Source organism: Artibeus jamaicensis, unplaced genomic scaffold, assembly GCF_021234435.1.
Source record: "Artibeus jamaicensis isolate MK-2021 breed Jamaican fruit bat unplaced genomic scaffold, CSHL_Jam_final scaffold_1964, whole genome shotgun sequence".
Taxonomy (NCBI): domain Eukaryota; kingdom Metazoa; phylum Chordata; class Mammalia; order Chiroptera; family Phyllostomidae; genus Artibeus; species Artibeus jamaicensis.
In genome coordinates this window covers 25,961,921-25,986,245 of record NW_026522030.1, presented here as the reverse complement: position 1 = coordinate 25,986,245, position 24,325 = coordinate 25,961,921, and the positions used below count along the sequence as shown (strand labels likewise).

Sequence of the window (24,325 nt, the reverse complement as noted above, 5' to 3'; positions counted from 1 at the left end):
CTGTTACTCATACATAAGATATAATTTCATAAAAAAATAAAAGATGACTGATTTTGGAATTGATCTGTAATTAGAAGTCAGCTTCACTGGGAAAATGCATATCTTAAGCCCTTCACAGTGGCTGACCAGCCTAATTAAACTACTGAAATATAAAAGCAATTAGTTGGGAGCATTTGCAAAATGAATGAGTGTTAGTAATCTGTGTAGTTACAGAGACCTTGCCACTCAGCTCTAACTGCTTGGATGGGCTGATTTTATCAATGGTAGGTGAGGGGGCAGGATCAGAGACAATTTTCTGTAGTCCACAACTCCAATTTATTCTTGACTAAGACTTCTGTAGGGTCAGAGAATTTTTTATGACCATAGTTTCTGCATTGGGAAAAGAAATGCCATTTCTGCCCTCTCCCCTTTTGCAAACCAATGGAAAAACAACAAGGAGAATAATAAGCAGTAAACTTCCATCTTCATTGAAATTAAGAGACATTCATATCTGGACTCATAACTGTTTGAGAAAAGGCATTTAGATTAGTGAAAACTGTACCCATGTGAACACAGACTCAGAGAGAAGGCTGGGGGCTTCGATTTCATGGGCAGACTAGACACAGTGCAGAACTCTGTAAAATAGGTGTCACAGCTTTGGCTTAAAACAAGGGCAGGGTGCCTCAACTGACAGTAGCATGCTATAAGCACTCAGTGACCTCAGACAACTGAGAAAACACTAGGGAACACATAGACACACCATCTTAGAAGACTATGGGTGGGTGTGTGGAGGGTAAACTGGGGGTAGGGACAGGTGGGGAGGACAGTCCTTCAGCTTCTATGTTTGCTCAAGAAGAGTGAAGGCTTCATCATGTACCAGTGATTTCACTGAGAGCCTGCAGTATTTTATCTCATTTATGTAGAATTGCACACACACACACACACACACACACACACACACACACACACACTAGCAGAAAGAAAAGGATAGAACTGGAACTATATACATAATGACTTATAGGCATTTCTAAGGTATATTGTCAAGTGAAAAGAAATTAAAGGTAAGCCCTGTCTGGTATACCTCAGTGGATTGAGCGCAGGCCTATAAACTAAAGGATCGAGGTTCGATTCCCAGTCAGGGCACATGCCTGTTTGCAGGTCAGTTCCCAGCAGGGGATGCGTGAGAGGCAACCATACATTGATATTTCTCTCCCTCTCTCCTTCCCTTCCCCTCTAAAGATAAATAAATAAAATCTTACAAAAAGAAGAAATTAAAGGTAATATGTAAATAGACTCAGTCTGTTTATATAGAAACAACTAATCTCCCACATTCTTATATGTTTGCAGTAAGGTGCATATGCCAGTCAGTAAGCAATATTAATCTTAGGGGTGTGGCACTGGAAAGAGGTGGGATCAACAGGGTGAGGAGGAAGGGTTGTGTGTGTGTCTATACAGATAGTTCCAAACTTACAATTTTTTAACTTTACAATGGTGTGAAAGTGATATACATTCAGTAGAAACTGTACTTCAAATTTTGAATTTTTTTTTCCCGGGCTAGTGGTATGTGGTAAGATACTCTCTCTTGATACTGGGCAGTAACAGTGAGTTTTAGCTTGTGGTTAGCCACGGGATCTCAAGGGTAAACAACTGATATTTACTATGCACTGTGTTGCCAGCATTTTTAGTTACTGTGTTTTTTTTTTGTTTTTGCATCCATAATATCTACAAAATGCCCATCCGAGTCTCCTGCTATGGTGAGAAGGGGAAGGCAGTTACTCCTGAGTTTCAGCGGTAGGTTAACGTATGTGTTCTGAGAACAGTTAAGGTAGGCTAAGCTATGCTATGGTGATTGGTAGGTAGGTGTATTAAATGCATTTTGACTTGATATTTTCAACTTAGGATGAGTTTTCTGTAATGTAATTCCATCATAGATTGAGAAGCATCTGTAACATCATCATTTTTAAATGACAAACTGGTATTACTTTTTACAATTTGAAAGAGAAAAAATGATTAACAAAAAACAGGGCACTGCCAAGTAAAAAAACAGGGCAGTGCTAAGTAATATTGCTAAGTAAAACAGGAAACCAACAGTTACAGGAGGGAAACTGGGACTCAAATCAATGGTTTGGACCAGAAGGAAGAAATAAACATTCAACAGAACAGAATGAAGGAACAAGAATTCAAAAAAAAAAAAAATGAGGAGATGCTTAGGAGCCTCCAGAATTGGTACCCCAATCATAGGGGTACCAGAAGGAAAAGAGGAAGAGCGTGAAATTAAAAATTTATTGGAAAACATGATGGAGGAGAACTTCCCCAATCTGGCAAAGGAAATAGACTTCCAGGAAGTCCAGGAAGCTCAGAGAGTCCCAAAGAACTTGGACCCAAGAAGGAACACACCAAGGCACATCATCATTACATTAGCCAAGATTAAAATGAAGGAGAGAATCCTAGAAGCAGCAAGAGCTAAGGGGACAGTCACCTACAAAGGAGTTCCCATCAGACTGTTAGCAGATTTCTCAAAAGAAACCTTATAGGCAAGAGGGAGCTGGAAAGAAGTACTTCAAGTCATGAAAGGCAAGGACCTACATCCAAGATTGTTCTATCCAGCAAAGCTTTCATTTAAAATGGAAGGGCAGGTAAAGTGCTTCCCAGGTAAGGTCAAGTTCAAGGAGTTCATCATCACCAAGCTCTTATTCTATGAAATGTTAAAGGGACTTATCTAAGAAAAAGAGGATAAAAGCATGAACAGTAAAAAGACAGCAAACTCAGTTATTAAAAACCACACCTAAAATAAAAGCAAACTAAGCAAACAACTAGAACGAGAACAGAACCACAGAAAAGGAGATCACATGGAGGGTTAGCAACAGGGGAGTGGGAGGGGGAAGGAAGAGGAAAAGGTACAGAAAATAAGTAGCATAAATGGTAGGTATAAAATTGGACAGGGGGAAGTTAAGAATAGTATAAGAAATGTAGAAGCCAACGAACTTATATATATGACCCATGGATATGAACTAAAGGGGAGGAATGTGGGTGGGAGGGGGTATGCAGGGTGGAGGAAAATAAAGGGTGGGAATGGGACAACTGTAATAGCATAATAAATAAAATATAGTTTCAAAAAACAGGGCAGTAATTGTTTTTCTTGAAATAATAATTTTATAAAAGAGCTCAGAGAAGGGCTAAGAGCTCCAAGCATCCAAGGAATAGTAATGGTAACAGACTATGAAAATTAGTTTGTCAGAGAGGCACATTAGAAACTACAAAGAGATTCTCTTAGGAAGAGATTCTTAACAGAACAGAAAAATGCAAAGAATTAAAAAGAGAAAAAAAAGGAGAGAAATATAATAATGACAGCAGACAAAGGAGAATCAAAACACGAATAATTGGCCTCCCTGACACACTAAGCCAAAGGCTTTTATGAAGGCTGACACCAGAACATAAGAATAGAGGGAAATGAAATATATGTTTTATTTTATATGTTTTATGTTTTCATAAAAGAAATTCTATATATAAAAAGGGCACATTGAATTCCAAGAAAAATGTGATACAAAGATCAATAATTAGAAATATCCTGGTATGTTCTACTTTAGACATAAAGAGTTCTTTGGACATTTAGATTGCTCCTTCATCACCACCATCACCACCACAACAGTACAAAAGAAAGTCAACTATTTATACACAGATTTTAAAAACTTACTCTTGTACATGAACAAAAAGGAAACATAAATCACTGAAGGTATTTCAAAACCTTTTTCACATTCTTTTGTGTGTGTGTGTATGTGTGTGTGAATTCAATCATTAGTGTTTGTATTTTCTCACATAAAGTGGTCTTTATGGTATGAAGACCATTAGTAATAAGCACTTCATTAAAGAGCACCCATCATTGTCTCTGGAACTTTCTTCTCAGACAGAAGTCTTAGAACCCATTGAAGAAGCACGTTTGATGCTGATGATTTACTGGTCAGTAGAATGTTTTCAGATCTCAGCCAGGACTTACATTTCTTCCTCAAATGATCCTTTTGTGGTTTTTTTTGACTGAAGTGTAGTATCATTTTCCAGTCCTGTTACTAAGAATGTAACTAAATTTGCATGTGAATGAGCTTACAGTTATTCCCTATAACAGGTTGACTCTTTGAAGGGAGTCGTGTATATTATGCACCCATGTGGTCTATCATATTATTTCTTAAAAATATTCACTATCTCTCCCTATGACAGGATAATTCACTTATGGCCATTTTCATCAAGTTTGTCCTGTGATTAGTTCTGGATAATAGACTGTAGTAAAAGTGGAAGGTGTCACTTCCCAGCAGAAATTTGAAGAGCCATCATGTGGTCCCCACCTTTCTTCTTCTTTTTCTCATAAGACCAACATTCCCCACATAGGGCCTGCTCCTCTAGCCAGGGTCTTGGAAATGAAAACAACATAGAGTACAGCCAGAATTGACCCCAATAAACTTATGTGAATTAAAACAAAGTTGTAAGCCACCAAGATTTTTGGCTTATTTGTTACTGCAGACCAGTTTAGCTTAAACTTACTGATATAATCCCCTAAACACATGGAATTTAACTTAGTTTTAGAACGGTCTAAGTGCTCCCCTGAAGGACACTTGATTTCTGCAAGACTTCCTCAGGGCAAGCAATGAGTAGGTGACTCATGATTGGTCCTCCTCCATGTGAGATTCATGTTCAGGCTATTTCAGTTCAGCCAGGGTGAATGCAAAATGATCTCACCTGAGTTGCTGAGATGTTTTTAAACCAAGCCACTCTGGACTACTTTGAGACTTGAACCAAGTGGTGTGGCTGAGTCATAGCACAATTTTTGTGAGCTGTCATTGATACCTGTATTTTGGTTAAATGTCCTGAAATTCTACATTTTTGGGACTGGAGTCAACATGTTACTTCAGGATGCCATAGAAATTCTCAGTGCTGAAGGGGCTGGGGAAGGGAAGATTTTGTAGATCTGAAGGAAGATGCTGTAGAGTCAAAGGGTTCACTCCTGTTTTTCTTCTTTCCACTTAACACTGATTCTGTGATAGAAGTAAGAATAGTTTTTATTTTCGCTCCGAAGTAGAAAATTCAGCACCTGTGCTTAGAATTCTGTTGGAGAAGTGACTGAACTCAAAATGCATTAGGGATCCAACTGCAGTTCAGTGTTGATGGACTCAACAATTGGCAGCAGTTCTTCAGAGAATACAGGCTGTGGTTTCCTCCTGGGATGACCCTGCCAGGGCCATTGGCAACAGTGCTAATGGAAAGTGGAATGAGACAGTTAGTTGAGCCTTAGAAGACAAAAAGAATAGATATACAGAAGTGAGAACAGAGGCCCCAGAGAATTAACTTTGAATCTTAATTCCTATATGGCCTCAAGGACTTCTCGTATTTCCTCCAGAATAAACAAAGAAAGGATCAAATCAATCCTTGTAGAACACTTGCATATTAAAAAGGACAGATGGGTGAGCACATTAATCTTGTAAATAGAAACTATATAGGGTGGGGATGGCTGGCTTGGGTCACTGGTGTCCCCTCATCCATTCTGCCCAGGACCATGTTGTCAGGACACCCTGCATTGCTTGATCTTCAAAGGGAGGCAGTATCTAGTAATTAATACTTGGGTATTAGTTAAGGGCATGGGTTCTGTAGCAGAAAGACCAATTTTTCTTGGGTCCTCCTGTCTTGATCGTGCACGTACTCATTCTGCTTAAGTAAGTGACAGCTTCTCCAAGCCCTGATTCTGTCCAATGCTTAACCAACCAAGAGTGCCTAACTTAAACAGTGGCTTCAAAGTTCAAGTGAGCTAATTCATACACAGTGCCTAGAACACAGCTGGGGGCATATAAAATGCTTGAGCAGCACTGGCTAGTATATGGTTCCCAGTCCTAGCTGAGAAGAGCCAAAGAATTGCCACACACATTCTTACATTTAAATGAAGATTTATAAAGTTATAAAAACAAGTGGATGGGGTCTTCAATGGATATAAAAAAATTATAATCAAGAATACAGTACCTGTTCAGTAGACTCTGGCAACAAGATACTACATCAATGGTGTTTCTAGGTAAACTGGAGTTGAAGACATTCTCTAAAATGTGATGGCAGTTGACATCCACAGGAGTGCCAGAGAGAATGCCTGGGAGTGGAACAGAATGCCTTTCAGTACATTAATTACTGAAGTCCCTGAACTCTCCTCTGTTCTTAGCTTCACCAGCATGCTTCACACATTTCACTTTACAACATGCTTGAAGGCAGCACTGCCTCTCAGCTTTCTGTAGCAGCAGATGCTGGGTATGCACGTGGGAGGAACTGCCCCTGAAAGCTGCCTTCCTGTGAGGGAGACAGGATGCAAAGGAGGGGATGCGTTACCTGCGATGCAGGCTGTCAGGAAGCAGGCTACGGTCCCTGAAATCAGAGCTCTCACTGCCCCTGAGATGATGTCACTCTTTCTGGAAGGAGCCATGGATGCTGGGAAACAGGAAAGCAAGCATGAGAGGTTAATGTCAAGGTTATTGATTAGAATTCCAAACTCTCAACCTCTGAGAATTATTCTGGGGCTGGGGAGTCAAGTTAACTAACTTAAAAAAAAAAAGCTTAGTAGGAATCTTTTTTTTTTTTTTTAAGTGAGGATTTTAATTCAAGATCTAAGAGCTTAGTGATGAGCTCCACATCTGGAGAAGTTCTCTGATGTGTAAGGAAGGGAAGAAGTTTGTCCAAAGAAAAAAGTCCCCAGTTTCATCCAGAAGGCTCCTGGGTATATTGGGGGCATGGCAAGACAAATGGTGTGGCAAGAATGGATTCCAAATATTTGTAGCCCATTCATCAGCATCTACTTCTATGCCCATGGCAGACACACAATTTAATATCAGCATTTTCCCACTGAACCTCAGAATCCTTCTCCAGGGAGCCATTATAAATCCCTGGGAACTGGCATGCAAAATGAAACATAGGTGTGATCTCTGGGTAGAAAAGCACCTGTGCATTGGAGCAAATTCATGCTCAGGTTGCTTTGGTATATATATAGGGAAACTTTTGGGTTGGCCAAAAAGTTTGGTTTTTTCCCCTGTATGATGGCTCTAGTAGTGCTTAGTTGTCTTTAACTCCTTTGTTAGATTGTATTGTGACAGCTGTCAAATCAGCACACATTTAAAAAAAACCTCTTATCAAAATTGGTAAATTTTTGTATAGCCATTTTAATATTGAAGATGGAAGAAAATAAGCAACATTTTTGGTATAGTATGCTTGATTATTTCAAGAAAGGTAAAAACTCAGCTGAAGTGCAAAAAAGATTTGTGCAGTATGTGGAGAAGGTGCCGTGACTGATAGAACATGTCAAAAGTGGTTTGTGAGGTTTTGCGCTGTAAATTTCTTGTTGGATGATTCTCCACGTTTGGGTAGACCAGTTGAAGTGGATAGTGATCAAATCAAGACATTAATTGAGAACAATCAAGGTTATACCATATGGGAACTAGCCAGCATACTAAAAATATTCAAACCAATAAAGTTACTGGTGAACATGAAAAACGTGTTATTTATTTTATTGAAAGAACTAAACAGACTTTTTGGCCAACCTAATGCATTGCAGAGCAGGGACAAAAAGTAGACCCCAAAGCATTTATTGTTCTTGCAGGGCATTTTCCCCTGCTGACGGGAATAATGTTACAGAGCAAGATGGAGATCAAAATGGACAACATCACATCTGGTGTTGAAGAATATCCTTTCCACTTACTGAGTGCGCCAATCACTATTCCTAGGGAACTGATATTAGCAAAGCCACAGAGAGCATACGTGGCAATTGTCTCTGAGCGAATCTGTAAACAAAAATAAACACACAAATGTATATACATGGTGTGACCCAGCTTATAAATTTGACATCCTAACCAGGCCTCTTATTGTTACTACAGAAACAGTATTGACATGTAAATGTACAGTGCATGGTGTCCAAGACTTGTTGCTTTCTAGGCTTTTTTTCCCAACTCCCCCTGAATTTTGAGGGAGGGAAAGGGGCTGTGTGGATTCAGAGATGCTCTACAAAGGACTTGGAGCTGGTTGTCTTGGTCTCTCTACAGGTTGCTCCTTTGGGCTCAATGGCAACTTCAAACATTCAATACGACCTTGTCACCTGTTATAATGTGCCAGGCCCTGTGCTAGCTGCTGAAGATACAAATTGGTCCCAGAAAAGATTTATATGACATTTATTTGACAAAGAACTTATTCGAGATGTACGAAGAACTAGAATAACTCATTGGTAAGAAGACAAGCACCCAATTAAAACAGATAAAGAGATTTCATAAAAGATACGTAAATGGCCAATAAGCACATTGGGAGGCTGTTTGACATCATTACTCACCGGGATATGCAAATAAAAACAATGAGATATCACTACACATCCATTTAAATGGCTAAAAAAGACAGACATTAGCAAGCACTGGCGAGGGTCTGGAGCAATTGGAACTCTCGTACATTGTTGGTGGGAACCTAAGCTGACTTAGCCTGTTTGTAAAATACCAACATACTTGGCAGTTTCTTATCAAGTTAACATACACTGCATGTATGACCCAGCAATCCCTCTTCTAGGAATTTTCCCAGAATAAATAAATACATATACCCACAAGAAAATTATACATGAGTATTTATTCACAGTAGCCCCAAGCTGGAAACAACCGAAATGTCCTTCAACAGGCAAATGGACAAACAAATTGTGCAAATCCATAAAAGAGAATACTATTCTGCAATAAAGAAGGAAAATAACTAGTATATGCAACAACATGAATGCTAAGTAATGCATTGATATGACATGTTAGAATAAACAAAAGTAATCTATAGTGAAAGAAAAACCATTGGCTTCCTGGGACTGGGGAGGAGGGCTGTTGCCTGCGATGGGGCGCAAGTGAAATTTTCTAGGTGTGAAGGAAATGTTCTGTATCAACGTGGTCATGGTCACACAGGTGACACATTTGTCAAAACTCATGTACACTGAAGAAAGGCCCTTTTTTTGTCTGCAAAGTATATTTTGGTAAAAAGAATATACATTAAAACAAGTTATAGAGTAAAAAAGAAGCTTACAGCTACCACGGGAGGTCCTTTCAGCATGGCTGCGATGTGAGCTTGTCTTTGTTCCTCAGCTCTGACTGTCCCACGGGAGTGTTAGGTGCCCACTTGGCAGTGGGAAAATTCAGTCCTCACAGGGCAGTGAGGTGATGGAAGGTGAATTTGTACAACCATGAACGTGGCCTTCTGCCTCTATTCAGGTAGTGAGGAGGTGCTGCTCAGGCCCAGTGATTCTCAGGCTGAGGGACTGATTATAGGAGGCTCAGAAAATTCAGTGGACTTGGCTGTTCACCAGAGGCACACCCAGTCTGTTAAATGCACCCACACAACTGAGGTAATAATATTCTTTTCCAAAATCCTGAATAATCTATGAATTGGTTCACAGAACAAACCATGCCATTGCTACATTCAAAGTACGGGTGCCTTTTTTTTTTCTGTTTTCTTTGACTGGATTTTTGTAAAAGCTCACATTTAAGGCTCAAGTGGTCATGGTAAGTTTTTGTTGATTATAAGGCCCTTCCTCATTTTCATGGTTTCTGAGAACTCCTTTGTTGACTTTCAATCAGTGTGTATATAGCAGGCAGGAAAAAAATATGTCAAGTATTTCAGCAGCCCAATGTTTCTGGAAAAGCTCATTCTCATCCTGTGCTTTCTCTACTGCTTTTCATTTAGTGGACCAGCTTCAGAAACAGGCAAGTCTATTAAGAGACCATGGGGAGGGAGATGACATCAAGCACTTGAGAGTCCTCTTTCCCCTTTCTGGGGAATTATGTGGAGGAGATACACAGATGTGGCCATGAAGGACTTTATAATTAGAGGAAAAGGAGGCTGGGATGATTACCCTTTGCCTTTTCCCATCAATGTGCAAGATTACATGACGGAATGAACTGCACTGTATTTGAAAATTGAGAATAGGTCCTATGGCTCTTCTTGCACATGAGCAGTGATGCCGTAGGAATAAGGACAGTCACTGTAGCACTGCTTCTGACAGCAAAAAATTGGTCATAATGTTCATCAGCAAGGAACTGGTTAAGATGAATTATGGTGTGCTTGTACAATAGACTACTATGACACAGATATTGATATTGAAAGGCATCTGAAATATGTCATTAAGTGCAATCAACAAGGTTAAGAATGGAGAGGCTAATAGAGAAGCTATAGAGAGAGGGGATGGGGATAGGGAGGATAACTTACTTTTCCCTCTACATCTGTTAGTGCTTTTGAGTTCTGTACCATGGTATGTACTACATGTAAACAAACATGCATGGTATTATGGTTAAGGAAGAGAACATGGTGGAGCAGTCAAGAGCTCATTCTAGGTATATGGGTGCTACATACATGTTCTGACCTCTTAAAAAGAGGTCAGCAGTAGGCATAATTCCATGCATTACATTGGGTTTTTGCCTCATGAACCCAGATTGTACACTGCAGTTACATGGTACCCTTCCTAGGAGACCGTTGGGCCACTCTCACCACTTCTTAGTTGGTAAACAAGAAATTGCGGGGACTCATTCCCATTTTGTTGATTGGAAATGAGATCGGAAAAATAAAAAAAATGCTTTTCCCATTATGACAAAACACTTATAGAAGACATTGAGCTCATAGTTCCAAATGTCTTCTGTGCACCTGCCTCTGGTTGGCTCATCCCCAACCCAAATCAGCCCTACTGTTCTTTTCTCCATCCTCTTAATAGCCTGTTCACAAAACCTGCTTTGCATCACCAGAACTGGGAGTGTACTCTGCCCATTAACAAAACCACTTTCTCCTGGCAGCCAGCAGCTGGGGATGAAAAACATTTCACTTAATCTAGGCTATTTTTTACTTTTGGCAGGGAAGCTAGCTGGTTAGTGGTGGCATCTAAACAATGAGGATATTGGGCCAAACTCCACTGTGCTGTCAGTTGAAGAATGAACATTTGAGAAGAGGAGACCTAGAGAACCACTGCTCATATCAGCCCCTGACCATAAAATACAAATCAGTACTCTCCTGGAGTTTGCTGTTACATGTGTGTAATATGTGGCAGTAAATTTGCATGTTTGGTCTTTGGGAGGCTGGGAGAGATGGTAGTGTTCAGAGGTGGGCAGTCGGTCTCCATTAGAACCTTGGGCAGCATGGTTTTCCTCCCTCTTCCTTTTAAAGCCTAACACATACCTAGGACATTAATTCCAATTGGATTGTTTCAATGAGTAATGGTCAGAAATGTTCATCATTTCCCTGAGAGCATTCATGTGTGACAATTCTGTTCTTCAGAGAAGTAAAAGTCAGGGACTCAACTGCAAATACAGACTGAATAATGGCCTCACCTGTGCTCTCTTATCCCATCTAGGCGCAAGTGGACATGGGCATTTCCTTGCAGTCTAGTGATCTGAAGTCCTGTCATAGTTTTGGGGTGCTTGTCTCAGAGGCTCACCCACAAACCCTTACTTGCTCTTCTCTCATCCACTTGGAGAGTGGAGTGGCGACTATGTCTCACTATTTCTTTAGGATGTCCAGGCACTATGTTGCATTTAAGTGGTTTCTCAGAGTTCATAAAATTGCTGAAGCTGGAAGGAAGAGGCCTGCATGGTCATTAGACTATGAGACCCATTCGGGCTCAAAAGTAATCCTCACCACAATGGTAAGGATTAGTTGTGTTTCTCTTTATGTATGTGCATGTGTACACACACACACAAACTGATTAATTCAACATAACTGAAAAGTATGAGGTGCCAAGTATACTATGAGCTCTATGCGACCAGGGATTTGGGTCTGGTTTGTTCTCTGGTGTATCCCGTGACTATCCTGCTGCCTGACTCGCGGAGACACCAGTAACTATCTGACGAATGTGTGTATGTGATGAAAACGTGTACTGACAATCAAAATACTTACTCACCGATATATATTGCTGCACACCATTCACAAACTTGGGTCCAGCCTCTTTCCTTAAATTGATCATTTTGGAGAGTTGCTCATAAGCTACAAATTCATTGAAGAATGTCTTATAACCTAAGAGTTTGGCGACCATAAAGCTGTCCTGCCAGTCCACTCCCATCATGAAGGAGAAGGGCATAAAGATGTAGGAGCATATTATCTACAAAAAAGCAAAAATAGATACTTTATTAGAGTAGGGATTAGCTTCTGTCTGATCCTTGCACTAAGACTGTCCTTGCCCTTTCTGCATTTCTAAAAGGTGTAGAAATCCCTTCACACACTCTTGCCTAATGGAATCAAGGTTGGAATTGGTCATTTGAAATAATCTGGATTCTTGGGTAGGGGTCAGGAGAGAATGACTGAGTATTGGGAGGAGGAGGGTGATAAGGGACAGAGAAGGAAGTGGGAAGATGGGGGCTACATAGTCAGTGTGCACACTGGGTGAGAGTGCGTTAGGGAAGGCTGTTCACAAACCTATTTCATTTTGAATCAAAGACAGGCAGAAGTAAAATGGAGGAGAAACATGGTAGAATTATACCTCGAAACTCAGTTGTGGGTAGTCCAACATGTTTCCAAACCAGGACAGGGCTGAGTTCACAAAAGACAGCAGGGCTATAAAGGCAATCAGATTCACGGCGATGTTCGCCACCAGGGAGATGGATGAGGAGGCTCCCTGTGTTGCGGCTTCTAAGAGATTCCTTGACTGACTTTATCAAAAAAGAGCAACCTTAGAATTAGCAAGGAGTTTTCAGCAGAAGGATACCACATGTATGGAAATGGACAATTCAGAGGTCACCTGGAGGGAGAGATCAACTCTCAGCCCCTTGCCTGAGTCAAAATACTCACCGGAATTCTATGAAATAGTGATTGGCATTTGTAATTGTTGAATGTAGGTGACGGGTATCTGTTATACAGGTACTACTCTTTTAATACGGGGTCATTTATAATTGAAAAATTAGAAAAAGAAAAGTATATTATATTTAATTAAAAATAGCTATCAGAGAATACTTATACACTATCCACAGTATAAGAATGAACAATTCAAGAAAGGTCTGAATAACCTCATTTCAGAAACAGGACGTCACCATCACCTTTGAGTCGCAGCCTGTGCCCCTCAGCACTCTTTCTTAGCCTCATCCTCTTCTCTTGAATCTCAAAAGTGCCTGGTTGCCTTAAAATGTGCTTATATTCCCTTTCTTTTCAATTTCCCTGCTTGTCTGAATCCCTAAATAATATGTTACATAGATTTGCGCATTTGCTAACTTCATAAGTGGAATCACCATATTTTATATATACAGCCGACCACCTGCTTTTCACTCATGGTTAGGACTTTACCTACATACAAACAAGGGATGAACCCAGAAACATGTTGGTTGATTAATTCTGTGATTTCATGAAACACTTCTGACCATCCCAAATCCCTTCGTCTTTCCTACCCTTTTTTCTTTTGCGCAGAGCCAAAGAAAATGAACCAATGAGGGGCGAAGGATAGTTATCTCACCATCTCGTCCTTATTATGTGAGAAACTTCTAGAAATGGTTATCCCATGACTTTCCAGTGGTCTTAAACCAAACCTCAGTGCACACTGTACTATATTCAAGGTGAAATGTCTACATTTACCAGTCAAGGAAATGTATTGACATTAAGGTAATCAGAAAGGTTTTCCTTCAGTGTTGAAATAAGATTTTTCTGGGGGAAGTCTGAATAGTCGCTGGGAAATTAAGTCCAGCTTACCGCCATAACTCACTGTGCTGATTAACACATTTTTGCTATACTCCGCCCTCTGACCTGTGTCATCATTAACTAGATGAACATGTTTGCCTTACCCATTTTCCATAAGTGAACGTGAACACTTACGTATTTTCCATTTTCATGGCATTCTTGAGGGTTACTTTAGGTGTTTCTGTCTCAGGCCAAAAGAGTTTGGCAACAGCCAGTGATGCAGGTGCTGACATAACTGAAGCTGTTAACAAGTGGGTGGATGAAACCTGCAATTTCAGGGGAAAAATGCCAAATTAGGTAGTGCTTTTCTGCTGTGTTAAGAATGAATGACTAACAAGGGAAAAGATGGGCAGGAATCACTTTTGTGCCAGAAAACAATGTTTCTTTGGAGGCTTGGAAGAGCTCACTTAGCCAAGTCAGCATTGACTTGAGAGTCAGAGGAACAAGGGAGAAATCTGGGTTAATCAATCACATCTTTGGGGAGAAGCACAGAACTAGTTAGACTGTTTTGGAAGAGCACACTATTCTTGTGCTGTAGGAACTTTCAGAGAAGACTCTTCTACCTCTTTGCTGTCCTTTTGAATGTTCACATAGTCCCTAACATCCACACTTAATTATGTCATCAACTTAGGGGACATCTGGGGGGTGCAGGAATGAACACACCCCTCTCCACGTTTCTTCTGCTCTCCTAAAATCGTTCGTGTCTTTACATTATATTAATTTACCCAGAGTCCCTTTAATCTGTAAGCTATTTCTGTTTTCCACATTGCCTGTCTTCAACTCTTTCCCTCCCCCTAACACCCTTATTGTTTCTGGATTCTCATCTGCTATAGTTTCAGAATTTCTAGATTTAGCGCCTCTCTCCCTACTCCCATCTGGGGATCTGCTCTTCCTGAAATCTCCTCACCCCTTTTTTTCTGCCCTGTTTTTACTGATTGGCTTTCTGAGGCCCAGATGAAGTACTGGAATAAAAAATGCCTATCTTGGAAGAATTCCTAATCACTGTGCCACTGTGCTGTCCCATTTCTTCACTGGTGGTTGCATCTGTGTGCAGCTTGTAAGCTCTGTGCTCAGGGCAAACGCACGAGTATCACAACATTCTCCAGTCCGATACCACAGGCCACCAGCTCTCACTCTGGGCTGTACATTGGAATCTGGGGAGTGTTTTTTCTGTTTCTTTTTATTGTTCGAGTACAGTTGTCTCCATTTTCCCGCCACCACTTTCCTCCTCTCCATCCACTCCCAAAAACTCTGGGGAGTTTTTAAAAATATATATTATGCCCTGGTCTCATTGCATGAGACTCTGGCTTAATTATTCTGGGTTACGAGCTTGGGCACCAGGGCGTCTAAAAGCTCCCAGGTGATTCTAATGTGCAGTAAGGTTTGAGAACCACTGCTCTAGGCCAGGGGTTGAACAGCATTTTCTATAAAGGGTGAGGGAGAAAATACTTTTGACTTTAGAGGACACAACTGTTCAACTCTGTAGCACAAAAGCTGCAATGGAGAAACAAATGAAAGTAGCTGGTTTCCAATAAAACGTCAATTGCCAAAAAAGGGAGCGATTTAGATTTGGCCCATGGGCCCACGTTTGCAGACCCAGTCAAGGTTGCCCTTACTAATGTCAGTAACAGTTCTATTTATTTATTTTTATCAAATTTATATTTCCAGCTAAAGTAACCTCATAATATAACTTCAGTTCTGTTATGGTTTGGATATAATTCACACTTAGGTGGCATGGCTATGAAAGTGAAGCTACCAAAATGTCACTCCATTCAAATGCCAAAGAAACTGTGATCAACGATACAGCAAAAAGGACGCTCTTTTGGCCTCCTTGTCCAGTAGCAGTAGGGGAAAAAAAGGATACAGTAATAGAAAAGAAAGAAGAGGTTGTATTTTTCAGACATTAATCCTCATTCTTACCCCGAAAGAGATGTATGCGCCTAACACACTTCCGGCAATGGTGGCAAACCCAGCTGTCATAATTGCGTGGAGTTCAGACTTGGTGACATATGGTAAGTAAGGCCGGACCAGCAGTGGAGACTCCGACTGGAAACAAAGAGTGACCCGATTAAATGTTCCCTTTTAAATTTTGAAAGTTTATGATGATTTACTGAAATTTCCATTCTCAAAATGCAATATTTCTAAGAGTGGACCTCAGACCAGCTCTGTCAGCATCACCTGGGAACTCCGTAGACATGCAAGTCCTCAGGCTTACCGAATCAGAAACTATGGGGGGCAGGGACCCCCTATGGGGGGCCAGCAACCTGTTTTAACCAGCCCTCCAGGTGGTAGTGATGCATGCTCAAGTTTGAGGACCCCCACCATAGATGTCTGGGTCACTTGAACTCTAGATCAGTGCACTTATGGTATAGAGTCATGTGTTAGGTTTGCAAAGTTTGCAAGGCTAATGCACATAAGGCTCTCCACCCGGCCCAAGATTGGATTTGGATGACTGCCTACACTTTTCTAAGGTTGGGAACATCACTGGCCAAGTAACTTCACCCAGTGGCCTAGCCTTGTGAATTGTCATTCCCAAGCCTCTGTGACTTCCTATCTTCCAGCTTCATTTGACAGACCCTAAATCTCTTTGTTGAAACCCCAGGGAAATAGAGACACAAGTCTAAAAAATTAGCAGCAACAACAAGGACAGGGGCCTACAGGCCCTTTTCACATGGAGACAAAGACCCCCTCTTCCTCTTGGGTGGAAAGGAATGGAGAGGATGTAGTTGTAAAGGCTTGAGTCCCATTAAGGAGGGCTGGCTTCCTCAGCATGGGGTTCTCCATAAATAATAGCTGTAGTTTGAACATATTAAGTATCACATTGAACACCACAGAAGCATGTGTGCAATTTCACAATTTTCCCTCATTATTTCTAATTGTTCTATAAGATTGAATGTGTTGAGCTTCAATTGATGGTCTAAATTGAAACTCAGTACATGAGTTCTCTTACCCCACAGGTAGGAGTAATCAACTCAAGATGGTGCCCTAATTAGTTCTAAGAGATTTTATAACTATAATTATAATCATTTCAACTCCCAGGGAAAGATTATGGGCTCCTCACTAAAGACTATGCTCCAGGCTGGCAAGCTGGGCTTACCAATAAGAAGGCCTGGCTTTCCTAGTGCAGCTGTGAGCTTAGGATTTGAGGCCATGAGTTTTTCTGGCTGACCTGTTTTTTTGCTTCAGATCCAATTTCCTTGGGCAGCAAAGATAGCAAGCATTCATACTTGGTTTCTGTGGTGCATGGTGCCATTCTTCCTGAAGTTACATATCCTGAACTATAAGGCTGATCATTACTATTTCTTACTTATCAACCTCTGAGGAATGCTGCTGTTTTAAGAGATAAAACTTGGCATCTTTTTTTTTTTTCCTTAAATGGACTTTAGGCAAAAGAACATTTATCCATGTGATGTGTCAGGGAGATAAAAATGCTTTTGTTCATCATCATTTTTCTTCAGGTTCAGCAAAGACAGACTGTTGGCCAGTTCAGAAAAATGAGAACGAGCTTGAGTATTCATACAGATGCATGGTTGTTGGTCGAGAGCCTTTCTTAGACTCTGTCATTACGATGAGCATTATACTACAGAACGTGAAGCTGCCTGTGCGTGTTTGCAGTTTCAAGATAAATAGTGAACTCCATTTAGGTGGACGAGCTGCTAGCCTCTGAAGGGTGAGCCAGAAACCTCAACAGTTCAATGAGTTTAGAAAAGATTTATTGCGAATCTATACATGAGAAGTCCAATGTTTTCATAAAGTGATTCAATCTTTCTTCCTGTCCATAACTTTCAAGAACTTAAGTCCTGCATTAGTGCACCAAGACTCTCGGAAAGTGTCTTAATTTCAGTCTCTCTCTCTTTTGCTTTCACTTTTTTTCCTTTCTTTGGAATCCTGGACATTGTCAGTATGGAACATTCCTTATTTTGACACACTTATACTAAAAGAAATAACATAGCCATTTTTAAATTCCACTTCCTGGGAAGAATATCCATTTGAGCAGATGTTTTGTTTTAGTTTTTAATATTACAACATACCTGTCCAATGAATATATTGCCAGCAGCAACTACAGATTCAACAGGAGATGATCCCATAGTAACTAGCATTATCCATCCAACCTAAACAGGAAAGGTCAATGAATAACTATGTATACATACACAAAACTTCAAAGTAGGGATACAAGCCTTCTAACAGGAGGAAAGCATTGCAACCTTCAACAATTGCCAACAGGCAGTGATGGTGCTACACGTGGGTATATCATATCTAGTCCACAGAATAGGCTGATCAGATCCTCCCATCTGAGTTGTATGTCTCTGTTACCATAGGTATTTTGAACATTACACAAATGAATTTCTGTTGAAATATTATAAACAATCATACAGGCTATGCTGTGTTCCAAGCACTGGGTCAAGCCCGAGTAATGCATTTGATCCTTTTAATAACACTTTGCAGGAGGCCTTATGATTATGCCCATTTTATAGAAGAGGAAACTGAGGCACAGAATAGTTTAGTTGTTTTGTCAAAGATCATGCAACTATTAAGTAGTGCCATGTAGTTGAGATTTGGCCTTTTCTACTTAAGTGAGCATAGCTTATGGTCCCACTTTTGTACTGGTCCTTCCAACCAGAGCCTGTGGGGCCCACCGCAGGATGAAGACTTCCAATTGCACTTTCTGTGTAGACATGAGCACAGTAATTCTGAATATTTAAATTGACAATCAGATCATTAAGGGCCCTGGCATTCTTGTGGGAACTCTGAATTCTGCTGGCATTCTGATTCTCTCTTTCTTGCTCTATTTTGTTTACTTATAGGGATCAAAGGAGGACTGTGACTGTGCCCAGGCCCTGTATGTAACACCTCGCACTCATGTGCATTCACACTAGGTCGCAAATTTCCCAGCTTTTTGCTCTAACATATAGAGTATAAGACTGAGTGTTTCTGGGGCAGCGGGAATGAGATTAACTTTCCATACTTAAAAAATTTTTCATATGCTTATAAAACTCCCCCAGAAGGAAAAAAACAACCAGTGTTCCCTTGTCCCCTTTTTGCTTTGATTCTCTAGCAAAAGAGAATCAAAGACCAGGAACGCCCACATTGTGGCCTCCTCTCACAGAGTGACTCTGTGTAAGGCACCAGGTAGACAGCTTTCCTTGGCAGGCAGATGACCTATGGAAGTCAAGTCTTTGGCTTAAAGAAGGAGTTGCTAATAGAAGTCCCTGAGATGAAATTCCCTCTATAGAAGCATGTTGGACTTTGGGCATTTCAGTCTAATATCTGGGGTGGCAGTGGTGGATCTTGGTACAAAGAGGAAAGTACTTGGAAAAACCTGGATAAAAGGTATGTGAGACTTGGTCCCTGAAATAATGCAGCTCTACAGCCATCACCCGATCCCTTGCAGTCCCAGTACCTTTCTAATGATCCACTGCATCAGTCCCAGGTGGTAGAGCATGGACATTACAGTGCTGAAGAAAACCACGATGGGCAGGATCTGGCGGTGGGGTGGTGATGAAAGTGATGGCCGGTTAATGCTGGTCCCAGTACTATGAGTAAGTTTCACATCAGTCCCCTTTCAGCCCCTCCCTCTGACGCATCCCCCTTTGAGACATAACAGACTAGAAACTCCCCTTGAACTAAGAAATGGTTTTATTAGGCAGCTTCCCCACTGACTGTCTCTTAGTCTAGTTTGCTCTGGGTAAACTTGAGTATAATTTCATAGGCAACTTGACATTACTTTCTCTGCTGTGATGAGCTCTTCTTACTTTAGTGTCTCAGAGAAGGAATGAAGGTTTGGGGTAATTCTAATAACTAGATCAACAGACAGAAGGCTTCTGGCAGATATTCTTGTTCTGATATGAAGCCATCATGGGCACCACTGCTTGTTAGCAGAGTAACCAGGGTGAGCAACCTTTGATTCTCATTTGTGGTGGCTGCCCAGATCAGATACAGCATGGTCAGTGCTCACACACGGTGCCTCTTAGGGAGTAAGCACTCGTTCATTTAGCTTTTAAACTGATGATGTTTTTACTTATAGATTTTTGAATCACTAAAATAATTAAACTAGATAAACTACTTAACTTCTGTGTTAACCAAATGTTGACTTTTTCTAGATCCTATTTTCCTGATACTCTTTGGGCACCTTCCATGCAGCCTGTGTGTCTACAGTGAGCAGCCTCTAGCTGGCAGAGCTCACACAGCTATGGTCTGTGGCCCTCCGCACCCCTTCCCCACTGCACCCCTTCAGACCCTCTGCTCTCCAGCTACATGGCCAGGGAGGGCTGCCACCAGAGGCAGCCCTTGTACAAAATGACTGAAGACAATTTGTACAAGATCTAATTTAGAAAAATCTATTAATAATGTATATTAAAAGACATCCTGTGCATTATTGAGAGCTCACTCATGTGCTTTTATTGCCTCTAATGGGCAGGCAGGGCCTTTCTGAAAGCTTTAGGGAGCTGGAGGAGCTCATCCTTCCAATGTTCCCACAGGGATTCACTTAGGCAGGAAGGATGGAGGCTGCTGCCCCAGGGGACACGTTCTGAAGACACTCAGATAGTCTAGGCAGCAAGTCACTTCTTCCTTGTGACTTTATTTTTTCCAGTTATGAATTAAATTCATGATACGAACATATTTCAATCTCAATTTATACACACTTGACCTTTCAGAGCTGGCTTAGTTATCCAAGCACCAAAGCATGAACACAACAGTTTAAAAAATCACCAATTAAAAAAAAAGATTCCCCATGAACAGTTGGCCTAACTAATTTTAGAGTACTTTGGAGGTAAATTTGGAATCTCTAAGTGAGCAAACAATTTAGAAGTGTAGGAACAACAACACACCAAGAAAAAAAAGAGAGCTGAAGGAAATGCCACTTGCAAGTTTCTGACTCGGCAAGTATTTGTAGGGCTTTCCCCAGAGGGAGGTGAGCTCCTGGGGCTTGTGGGAGCCTTGGGAGGGAACATATTAGGTCTGGGCATGGGGCCAGGTTGCCTGTCTTTTGTGGAATAACATTCCTCCTTTGGTTGGGAGAAGGCCCAGCCTCCAGGCCTGCCTAGGTAAAGGCTGTACTCAGTGGAGGTTGTGGCAGATTTAGCTTGGGGCTGGCTCTGGAAGAATGGAGGCGATGCAGGTGAATGGCCGTCCTGGTGTGCTTGAGACTGAGGGGTTTCCTGAGCACAGAGCTGCCACCCATCCTGGCCCTATTCACTGCCAGGCACCTAATGTTCTTTCTCCTGAAATCTCAGATATTATTACCCCATGTAACTTTCATAAGTATCTTAGGCAATGCTACCAGCCCTCTGCCGAAGGATTGTTTTGAATATTTCTGACTTCCTCTGATGTTTCCTTTAATACTATAGTAACAAAGTAAACTGTTTGCAGTCCACTGGCCTCATATGTAGTTGTAAATGAAAAAGGGTAGTAATATGCTATTCATCTACTACATGCCCAGCAGGTATATACCTGGTTTTTGCCTTTACCTTAAATGCAAAGAAGTGGTCTGTGAATTTCTCACCAAAGACAAATGAAGCACCAGCATCAGTGTACCCCAAGAATGTCTGAGATGAAGAAAGGAAAAGAAAAGATCACTCTTGAGTAAAAGATTATGACCATGGAGGCAGCATTTACCATTCACAGGACCTACCAGGCTCTGCAGAGGGTGGGAACCCAGCACACTTGCTGCATGGACTTGGAAAGTTAATTTTCTCAGCTTTGTCCCACTTCTGGATGGCATAAAAGTGTAGTTTTGAACTATTCCTGCATATAGATATTCTGTCATTTCTGACATTCAGTCTGACTTCAGAGCACTCAAGAACGAGCTGGGCGTGATTAATTGCTCCAGCAAGTCACAGACGGCACATAGGTGGCACTAGTTACCACTAGATGCAAAGAAAGCCTGTTTCTCCTCTATCTGTGAAATCATTTAAAAAGTGTGACGCCCACTGGGCAGAATACAGGGGGCAATAGGGATGGGGTGTGATGGATGATATGGGTGAGGGACAACCATAGTATTAATAAACTAGATGGATGAACATAGTTGCATAAAAAAATTATTTGTCTAACTCATGGTACAGAATTAAAATTTGGGTCAACCAATACAAACAAATAAACCTATTTCTGATACGTCTTAAGAGTTATATCCAAATGTTAAAAGCATTACAAAAGCAAGGTGTTCATTTGAACCCAACTTACCTGAACTTGTTTGCCCAACCAATCAAAGGCTACGAATCCTGGCTCAGTCCTTAGTATTAAGAGCCCAAGAAGAAACTGTATCCCAAGTCCCCAAAAGACGGGCCTCCAGTAAACCTAAACAGAAGGAGGAAGAGATACATCTTATTAGAAAATGAATTCTAACCTCAGCAACAATGCAGAAAAGATCACTATTTTCTGCCATGCAGCCTATGACTTCTTTTTGGTGGGGGCCCAAAGCAGTCAAGTGCATGGAAGCCCTTGATAGGATTATACTCAAACACCTCAGAGTTGCATTTCTTCTTGCTAATCCTGAGTTTGAAACCTCCAGTCCTGGGCAAGTATGTAACTGTCACGTCATGATAAAATAACTTAGGCGCAAGAGTGAGCTTCAAAGGGCCATTACAGGAGGAAGGACCTGGCATTTCTAGCTGAGCTCTTCCTATTAGATACGTGCCATTGTTTCCTTTACCTGGAAAACAGGAAGGCAGAACATGACTTCTCTGTGTGTTCAAGGTTTGTTGATCTGATGATTTGCAAGTGAATTAAATGAAATTCCACTATGTTGAGGGGCTCTCATTTCACTGTGAAAGGCACCAATTAACTCTAATGCAGACCCAGAGAGTGCAGCAGTAATGGACAATCACCTGCTTTCATTGCTGGTGCAGAGATGAGTGGCCTGCAAAGAACTAAGGGATCAGAGACACAGAGCACAGTGGAGACATTCACCAGAACATGGCGAAGAGTCAAGATCATAGTAGGTGACTTTTTTGTTCCTTGGATCACCCTTTCAGCCAGTAAGTCTTCCAGAGTGTGCTGTGTGAGTCATATATGAAAGCTTCAATGTCTCAGAATTCTTGCCCATTTAATGGGTTACCAGTGGACAGAATAAGAATGAGAATTGAATTCCAAGTGAACAAAGCTGTTTAAGAACAAAATTTTGGAGTGGAACAGCCTAAATTGCAAATGGAAATTTGATAAACTGTGGAATCCAGTGGTAGAATGTTAGATTATTTGTTGGTCTGCGGAAATCTGGATCAAAATGGATGAGTTTTCTTTGTACTTTGTGTTTGTGTTCCCCAGCAGGAAGTGGGTACTTGAGCAGTAATTGCACTTGACAGGAGAAAACACCTCCCTGGTTGTGTAGCTGGAAAATTACTGAGAGTGAAAAGTGAGAGAGTGACTGTACAATGAACGTTCTGGAAGGAAGGGCACCCTAGGCACTTAAACTATCATAGCAAGGTGGGACAAATATTGAATAACAGTTAAATTATCCCACGCTCATTAATTTGAACAATTTATACATGAAAAATAAGAGGGAACCTCCCCCTCCAAAAGATCAATTTTGTACTTACTTTGGTTGGGTACTTGGAAAATAGAAACAGCAGGATAATATACATGCTGAGCCCCCCGAAGGACACCAGCTGCTGTTGGCCCAGTTTGGCGGTATCAAGGGACAGCCATAGAATAATCCCCAGGATCAGGGAACTCCAAATTACCCTAAGAGAACCGGAAAAGAGGCCTTGGCGTCATTTGCTGGGCTAACTGGAAAATTCCAATCAGGCTTAAACTACGAAGCATAAAAATATTAACAAGAGTAACAAACCCTGGCACCGAGAAGTTGTGCTTCTACAAATTGCATCAGATCCTCTTTGGTTGTGGCTATAAAGGCAAATAGCCAAAAAATTAAGCAATGTGTTTTCCTCACTTCACAACTCTTGGGCTCTTGGCTGGCTTAAGGATATATAAAGAAGTCAGGAAAAAAGGTGTTTGGAGAAAGAAGTCTGGTTATTTCTTTGAAAGAGCTACTGGGAGTCCTCACCTCTGTTTTGGGAGATGAGTGAGATGTTACTTTTTAAGGGAGAACTTGAAATGTGTTCTCTGCAGTTGAGGCAATTTGCCTGAGCCTCAGAGAACTAAGCTGGGCTTGAGATGGGGTTCTGACTCCCTGGGGAATCTAGAAGGTTTGACAAGTCTGCTTCATGGCTTGTATGGCAAACCCAGAAAGGGTGCTGTGTCAGCATGGCATTGTCCTGGTTCACTAGGCCAAGGCTGTGTGAAGTTTCCCAGTAGATCCCATGTGGGCCATGCTGGGAAAAAAAGGTCCTGGATCCTACCAGGAGGGTCAGCGAGGGAGAGGAAGTCTCACATACAGAGATGGAGGGGAAAGCTCTGAGTGGCCACCTGCAGGACACAAGGTCCTACAGGAAAAAGTTGCTTTTAGTACTATACAGGTTCTTCCTCCCAAGAAGACCAGAGCAGGAAGCAACCTCCCCAAGTAAAATGGTCCCATGTTTTGTACATTTTACCATTCAGTAGCGCTTGAAACTGAGGTCGTTTATAGGGACATTTGAACACATCTCTAATGAGTCATTGCCCTATCTAAGCCTTGCTTTCCTCCTTATAAAATGAAAACATTTAAAAAAATTATCCCTGAGGTTGTTTCTAGATGAAATATCCCATCACCGAGGAAGGAATTTCAGATCAAATTTTTGGAGCG

General features: G+C 41.2%; 1 protein-coding gene and 1 long non-coding RNA gene across 2 annotated transcripts in view; one reads left to right on the top strand and one right to left on the bottom strand.

Annotated features, from left to right (window-relative positions):
* LOC119059061 (uncharacterized) overlaps positions 1-24,325 on the top strand; it is a 156,908-nt gene that overhangs the window by 109,076 nt on the left and 23,507 nt on the right. The gene's annotated exons all lie outside the window — the stretch shown is intronic.
* Positions 3,421-24,325, bottom strand: part of SLC28A3 (solute carrier family 28 member 3) — a 63,384-nt gene continuing 42,479 nt past the window's right edge. The window contains exons 6-18 of the mRNA XM_037158596.2: positions 23,181-23,325; positions 21,829-21,942; positions 21,117-21,194; positions 19,049-19,129; positions 17,679-17,759; positions 15,568-15,693; positions 13,783-13,913; positions 12,464-12,632; positions 11,888-12,085; positions 7,694-7,775; positions 6,334-6,432; positions 5,980-6,100; positions 3,421-5,221 (exon numbers count right to left, since the gene is read on the bottom strand). Of these exons, the coding sequence (XP_037014491.2) occupies positions 5,095-5,221; positions 5,980-6,100; positions 6,334-6,432; positions 7,694-7,775; positions 11,888-12,085; positions 12,464-12,632; positions 13,783-13,913; positions 15,568-15,693; positions 17,679-17,759; positions 19,049-19,129; positions 21,117-21,194; positions 21,829-21,942; positions 23,181-23,325 (1,552 nt within the window). The 3' untranslated portion in view covers positions 3,421-5,094. The remainder of the gene's footprint in view (positions 5,222-5,979; positions 6,101-6,333; positions 6,433-7,693; positions 7,776-11,887; positions 12,086-12,463; positions 12,633-13,782; positions 13,914-15,567; positions 15,694-17,678; positions 17,760-19,048; positions 19,130-21,116; positions 21,195-21,828; positions 21,943-23,180; positions 23,326-24,325) is intronic.